This window comes from Quercus robur, chromosome 9, assembly GCF_932294415.1.
Source record: "Quercus robur chromosome 9, dhQueRobu3.1, whole genome shotgun sequence".
Classification (NCBI taxonomy): domain Eukaryota; kingdom Viridiplantae; phylum Streptophyta; class Magnoliopsida; order Fagales; family Fagaceae; genus Quercus; species Quercus robur.
Genome location: NC_065542.1, coordinates 584,322 through 592,051, shown reverse-complemented (window position 1 = coordinate 592,051; position 7,730 = coordinate 584,322). Strand labels below are relative to the sequence as shown.

At 35.5% G+C, this 7,730-nt stretch overlaps 2 protein-coding genes across 2 annotated transcripts; both read right to left on the bottom strand.

The window, feature by feature from the left end:
- Positions 1 to 516: 516 nt before the first annotated feature.
- LOC126699692 (probable carboxylesterase 18) lies at positions 517 to 1,230 on the bottom strand (the record flags this gene model as incomplete). Its single annotated transcript, XM_050397641.1, has 1 exon — positions 517 to 1,230. A coding segment is annotated over one exon (678 nt), but the record flags the coding sequence as incomplete, so codon positions are not given.
- Positions 1,231 to 2,976: 1,746 nt separating this feature from the next.
- LOC126699614 (probable carboxylesterase 18) lies at positions 2,977 to 4,285 on the bottom strand. Its single transcript, XM_050397537.1, has one exon. The coding sequence runs from the start codon at positions 4,093 to 4,095 to the stop codon at positions 3,103 to 3,105; it is 993 nt and encodes a 330-aa protein (XP_050253494.1). The 5' UTR covers positions 4,096 to 4,285; the 3' UTR covers positions 2,977 to 3,102.
- Positions 4,286 to 7,730: the final 3,445 nt, after the last annotated feature.

Here is a 7,730-nt window from a genome sequence, read left to right as displayed (position 1 = left end):
ATGAGAAAATCAACTACAATATTTGATTTTTTTTTTTTCAAAAGAAAATATTTAAATTCAACATATATGGATGCAGTTGTAAATTTTTTTTATTTTTTATTTTCGCTTATCTCCACCACCCTAGCTTTAAATCTGGGTCCGTCCTTGCTCCCATGCACAAGACGCAATAATATAGTGGTCCATTCCATGTGAAAAGGGGAGAAAATTGCATCTCATGGTCTTGTTCCTAAAAGCAATAATATGGAATTTCGAAAACCACATCTGTGCAATGCAGTAGATTGAACGGATTTTCACGATTTCCTCTTTTAGCCTTCTTTGTACGCATCTATGCTTTAAGAAATTTTATTCTTAAAGCTTAATTTTTCTGCTATCTAACTAAGCGTTTGAGTAACAATCACAAGCAAAAAATTAACTCAAAAATAAATCTTTTTATTTGATGAATATCGGCATGATTTATTTTCACAACACAATTCCTACTTTTCTTTCTTGTTGAGTGACCACTGACATGCATCCAAGACCCGAAAACAATGTTTTATAAGAACTTCAATAATATCACTTGCATGATTGCTTTTGCATGAAATCCCTCACCTCCTTAATCATCAAAGAATGCTCTGGAAACTCAGGAAAAGCATAAAATGAGTGAAACGCATTCTCATACTCGATCAAATACGCTTCTTTCCCAGCTTTGTGCAACCCCTCATAGTACTTCTTTTGCCAATCCTGTAAAGGGTCAAACCCTCCAACAAACACAATCGTCGCTGGGAAATTCACCCTGGAAATATCAACTGAATTTGGCCCGAAAACATTAGCGGTTGCATGGTCTTGGTTTGACCCTTCTGGTAAAAAAGCCTTCCAAAACCAGTCTGTGTGTTCCACCTTAAGTACTGGAGCTCTATCAAGTTTGTTCTCAGATTCTGTGCGCTCTTCTCCACCAAAAAATGGCTGCAAAGCTATAAGTCCAATAACTTGCAGCTTAAGAAACTTGGACTCACTTGCTTTGAGTGCCACATTGTGCGCTATATTGCCTCCTGCACTGTCTCCAGCGAGAAAACAATCCTTCAGATTAGCATTTTGAGGAAAGTGTTCCAAGTTTTCTTCATCAATGAACTTTAAGACGTCGAAGCCATCCTCGTATTGGCATGGATACTTATGCTCCGGTGCAAGCCTGTAGTTGACAGAGACGATAATGGAGGGGATTCCTCGAGCGAGTCTTCCGCAAAACTTGTCAATTAATTATTAACGATACAGTTCAGCTTTCTCCAAGCTTCCAATAATATATGTCTAGTTACTCTAATTATATGAATCATGCATCCCCACCCTTGTTCCAAAAAAATATTGTAGTAGCATTTCTTAATTTTAATTTCTTATTTTTTATTTTATTTTCCCTTTATCTCTTTATTTGTTTTCATCCATACGTGTCTTTTTATTTCTTTTCTTTTTTCCTCTTTTTTTTCTCCTCCAGGCACATGTACTTCCTCTTCACTCTCCTCCACACACACTTACTTCTTCTTCACTCTATCTTCATTTTCACTTTCATTTTCTACCTATGTTCTGGTCTAGCTCTCTCTCTCTCTCTCTCTCTCAGATCAGCAGTAACTAAGGCTATAGACAGACAGCCTTTTAAATCAGCATTCATGCCACCTCGTCTGCTCCATTGCCGCTCATCCTCCCTCAATGGTGGCTCAGATGGGTTAGATTTGCTATCTTCTTTTTCTTATTCTTTTTTTGTTATGATTTGATTAGTTTTAAGATTGTCATTTGAGTTTGTATTTTAAATATTGTGATTGAGTTTAGATAGAGATGTTTGAGAGAGAAAAGATTTGAAATGGTTGAGTTGTAGCCGGTGTGAATTTTGAGTAAAAATAGAATATTTTAATTTGTGGGTTGAATTTTTTATTCCCAGTAATTCTTTTGCTAATGAACAGTAGGTCATCAGACCTAGAGAGTTACTGTTCATTAGCAAACAATATTTTTTGCTCATGAATAGTGATTTAGAGAGACTGTTGAGCAACTTTTGTGGGTTTACTCTCCAGATTTTGGGTTTAGAGAGCTTGTTGGAGATGTTCTTAACTTGGTAGATTGAGATGTTCTTAGCTTTTAATGGAAATACTGTAACAAAAAAAAAAGAATGAATGAAACCAGCAATAAGCAAAAAGTTAAGAAAAAACATAGACAGACCTACAAAAAGTAGTTTTTTTGACCAAAAAACAATACCTAGCCCATTGACAGTGTGAAGAAATAAGCTATAAATAAGCTTATTTGCTAAGAGACCCATGTAAAACTCGCAAATAGTAAAAAATTTAAGCAAAAAGTAAACTGATCATCGGAATCCAAACGCACACATAGTGTATGTTTGGATTTTGCTTAAAAGTTTTTTGTATTTTGTCCCATTTTTTCTCTCTCTCTCTCTTTTGTTTTGAAAATAATCTAACTTTAGCTTTTGAAAAATAAATTAGCTTGTAGCTTATCTACGTAATACACTTGACATCAAAGTTACTAAAAACTATATATATATATATATATTTTTTATAAATACCATGCAAATAAGCTACTGAAAGTAAGCAAAATTCAATCACACATGTAATGCTTTCTTGATAAGATTGAATCTCCTCTTTTGGATTCTTCATGTTTTTAATGGCATTGTTTCTAATTGGCCCCCAAAAATCATCACTATTTTCTTAAACCATCGTTAGGTTTAAGATACACTTGTAGGCTTAAGTCACATGAGTTGTAGAACGAATTTGGCCACCCTCAACCTCAAAAATATAGGACATGTGGCAACTTACAATTGGTAGAACATAAAGTAAACATTTAGACTGGTTAAAAAAAAAAAACTATTCATATGTGAAATTCAGCAAATAAATCATAGAAGGGATTTTAGCCATACAGTTGACTCTATGAGCATGCGGTTTAAGCAATTTGTCTTGTAAAGCTTTTTCTACAATCCAAACATTTGAATAATTACAAGCACATGAATAACTTCAAGAACATTATTTTATTTTATGGGCTAAAATACAAAATTAACCTTCTAATTTTCTTCAAATTTTATTTCAATCCTTTAATTTCGCTTTTTACATAATTGCTTTCCTATTTCCAGTAATATCATTTGTAGGATTGCTTTTCCATGAAATCCCTCATCTCCTTAATCATCAACGATGACTCAGGAAACTCAGGAAACCCATAAAATGAGTGAATCGCATTCGGATACTCAATCAAATATGCTTCTTTCCCAGCTCTCTTCAACCCCTCGTAGTACTTCTTTTGCCAATCCTGCAAAGGGTCGAACCCTCCAACAAACACAATCGTCGCCGGGAACTTCAACCCATAAATATCGATGGAGTTCGGCCCAAAGACGTTAGCAGCTGCATGGTCTCGGTCGGACCCTTGTGGCAAAAACGCTTTCCACATCCAGTCAGTACGCTCCACTGTAATTAGCGGAGCTCCAGCAAGGTTGGTTTCGGATTCAGTTCGTTCTTCTCCACCAAAAAATGGCTGCAAAGATGTAAGTCCAATAACTTGCAGCTTAAGAAACTTATATCCACACGCTTTGAGTGCCACATGATGAGCTATATTACCTCCAGCACTGTCTCCAGCGATAAAACACTGTTTCAAATTAGCTTTTTGAGGAAAATGTTTGAAGTTTTCTTCATCGATGAACTTCAAGACATCAAAGCCGTCTTCGTATTGACATGGATACTTATGCTCTGGTGCGAGGCGGTAGTTGATGGAGATGATGATGGAGGGGATTTCTTGAGCGAGTCGTTGGCATAAGTCGTCGAAGGGTTTTGAGTTTGCGGCAAAGAAGCCAAACCCACCACCATGGAAGTAAAAGATGATTGGGAGGCTATTGCTGTTGTTGTTGGTGGTGGTGGCGGTGGTGGGAGTGTAGAGGCGAAACCAAAGGTTTCGGGAGGGATCGACTGTGAAATCTGAGGTTTGGACTCCATTGGTGGGATTTTCAGAGGGAGGGGATTTGAAGTCGATGAGGCTCATAAGACAGCGGTTGATGGTGCCGTTTGAGCGGCGACATAAGTCGGTGACAAAGTTGAGGGTGGAAAGGAGGAGACGGATCTTCCGTGGAAGTTTAGGTGACATTATTGTTTGGAGGAATTGCTGCTACAGCTAGCACATGGCATGGAAAGCATATATAAGTGCGGTTCTCACTAGTCTCAGAAGATTTTTCTCACACCGTGCATGTGTGGCTAAAAACATAGTCTGAAATCTGAATTGATATGTTGGTTGTTTTTTTCCAAGATCCAGGATATGCTAAGTAAGAGTAATGATTATCTTATCCTCTTATTGCATATCCAACGTACTCACACAGCCAAATAGACTAATAATGCACAATGACAAATGTGTAATAAGCTCGCTAAGAGCATCCACAAATACAAATACAATAAATTTTATACATTTTGCCTCCAAAAATCTTTCATATCAGTCATTTTAAAATTGTTTATATTTACACATTTAATTTGCTATAGCAATCGTGTATATATGCATAGTTGTTGTATTTGTGCATACTATTATTTTATTAATTTCACATTTCACACCTTTTTTTCTCTCACACAAACACATCCACACAAACAAATCAACACAAAGATACATAAACACACCCACACACAAATACACTCACACGGACAAACCAATAGAGAGACAGATCGGTACTGGTGTTAGTCGCTTGTGGATCGGTGCTAGTGGCGCTAGATCAGAGTTTGTGAGTCGATGGAAATGGGTCTAGATGCTTGTGGATCAATGTTGGCGGTGGAGATTGGTGATTGTGGGTCGACGGGAATGGGTTTTGATGCTTGTGGATCGGTGCTGACGGCGGAGATCGATACTTGTGGGTCAATGGAGTTTGTGCTTGTCGGTTTTGATTCTTGTGGTTCCTGTGGTGGAGATTGGTACTTGTGGTGGATAAGTGATTTGACCATGAGAGGAAAAAGAAGAAGAAGATGCTTGTGGAGGGAGGTGATCTAATTGTGACCTTGAAAGGAAGAAGGAGAAGTTACCGTAGAAGGAAGAAGAAGAAGTAGAAGAGGGACAAAAGATTGGTTTGAGAGATGAGATAAGGACAAAGAAAAAAAAAGATAAGTACAAAAGAAAAATAAAAAGATAGGGACAAAATAAAAATTAAAAATTAAAAAATATTATTATTTAAATAGAGGGGATTATAAAATAGATAAATTAATATGAGTACTTTGGAAAAGTGGCAGTGTAAAATAGAAAAAAATAGGTTTTTAGTGTAAAATAGACAGAAAAATTTGGCCGGACTGATGCAATTGCTCTAAATAAGACTTACTTTTCCAATTTCTGCATTGTGGCAGAGCTATAGCCAAGCTTGGCCCAGCAAAATTTTAAAAATTTTGTTTTATTTTTTTGTATAATTATTAAGATATTTAAATGTTTAGTTAAAAAAAAAGTAGGAGTTAACCCTCCAAATATTTCAGTCAATCAATATTACTCTTAAAAAATGTTAGAATTTGTCAATTAGTCTAGTAGTTACATAGACAATATAGTTTTTGTTTTCTCAATTTCAGATTTTGTACGTGTCTGATATACTAGATTAACTTTTATATATTTATTGGAGCTTAAAAGATGATCAATTCTCTTAAAACATTATCTCTTGAAAATATATATATGTCAATGTCGATACTTTCATATATTTATAAATTATAATCTACTCTAGTATTAAAATATTAAAATTTATATATATGTGTTTAACCGTTTAGGCATATATGTGATGGTTTTGTCTTATCTCTTGTCTAATATATTAGTACCATTATTTGGCTCTCCAAATAAAAAATCTTGGCTTCACCCCTGTTATTGTAGGAAAAGACAAGTAACGTTGGTCAGACCCACGAGATTAGAAGTTTGTTAGATATAGTGACATGGTAGTATGGGAGTATTACGTAAGAGGAGGAGAACTAGTAATTAGTAAACAATTAAGATTTGAAGTGTCACAAGTTGGATTTGGAGACTTCTTAGGTGGACAGGGACCAGCCTTCAATGAAAGTATTCGAATTGTATATGTCTGGCGTGAGGTGCTTGATGCTTCTTTTCATTGGAGATTCGATCAGTTATGGGGTTGGAATAATATTAAGATAATGGTACCATGTTTATGATCGAGGTGCTCAAAAAGAATCAAATTAATTTAGATTCTAAAGACAACTATTGTACTTGTTTCCATGTGTTTCCGGGTTCTATTGATTATGCCCTATATAATTTTCTATTGCAATTTACAAAGGAGGTGAGGGATTTCATGCAAAAAGAAATCTAAATAATTTAATTATATACTTCACCAAACTAATGGAAGACTCTGTTCTACCATGCATTAAATAATGGCCTCTAGTTGATCACTTGATCCTGAAAGGAAAAGCAAATGATCTTGAAGAAGAATCTAGAGAATCCAAAGTATTGGATTGTATTGATTATCTTGCATACATAACAATGAATATATTATATATCTTCAGTATTTATATACAGAGATTCAGCTAACAAATCTAACAGAAAAGCTTAATCTAACAAACTCTCTAATGGCCATATAGGAGACACACAGATCAACTAGATAGCAGTATTGACCTTTGCTGCACAAATAATACTATTATTTTCCTTTAAATACAACTCAATTCAACTATATATCAATACAATCATATTAATGAATTTAAGTTGTGATTTACAACTATTTTGTGTTAGCTTTAATTCCGTGCCAAATTTGATTGTAATTTTATTCAATCATTTTTCTTTATATTTATGTTGTTTTAATTGTAAGAGATAAGTGTGAGAAAGTGTAAAGACTCAAGTTTAAAATGAAGAACAAGTGAATTTTGCGAGAAGCTCGCGAGAAGTTAACCTACGAAGTAGCCACGTGTAGAGCACATGACTGGAATGCGAAGAGTCATGCCAGCTTGGAATCTTCGCTAGTGTCTCGCGGGTAAGGCCTTCCCGCGAAATACTTGCAAAACATTCTGTTTGGCTAATTTGTCATGTTTGTTTTACTAAGTCTTTACTCACACTATATATACCCTCATTACCCATATATTATATGGAGTGCTTTTCAGAGAGAAAACCCTAAAAATACACTTGAGAGTTAGAGATTATTATACCCACAATCATCTACACTTTTCCTTGTGGTTTTCTTCTACTCTTACCTCTCCATCTCTAAATCCTTGAGAGGTTATTAGTCCAAATACTTACCACACTCAATCTAAGTGTCAAGTGAGGTTTTGGTGCTGTTAGGAAACATTGGAAGGAGCCATTCATTGGCGGATGCAATCCAATTGAATTGCGGGATCCAGGAAAGTTAGAGAAGATAAGGTTCTGAGAAGCCAGTTGGTAACAGGAGCTTGGAAGGCTAAAGTATATTGGGTAGACTAGACTTGGAGGGTTTTTTGTTATTCATGTACTCCAACTATATTCTCTAGTGAATCAATTACCGCTTGGAGGGCGGCGAAGAGGTTTTTCGCCGAGTTCTTCGATTTCCTCTTTGATAATACATCTCGATGTTATCTTGTGTTTGCATCTCTCTTCCCTACTCTTTAAGTTTTTCTTTATATTGTTGATAATGGATGAATATGGCTTAGGGTAGTGATATCGATTGTTTGTGCTCATTTACTCTTATTCCGCACTTAGTCTTAGTTAGAGTAAAAACAATCTAGCCATAATTTTAATTTGAGGGTCTAAACAAGCTCTTTTATTTTCACACAAATCCGAGCTTTCATATACAATCACTT

Coding starts and splice junctions, on each gene's coding strand:
- LOC126699614 (XM_050397537.1), bottom strand. CDS start 4,095: ATGTCACCTAAACTTCCACGGAAGATCCGTCTCCTCCTTTCCACCCTC.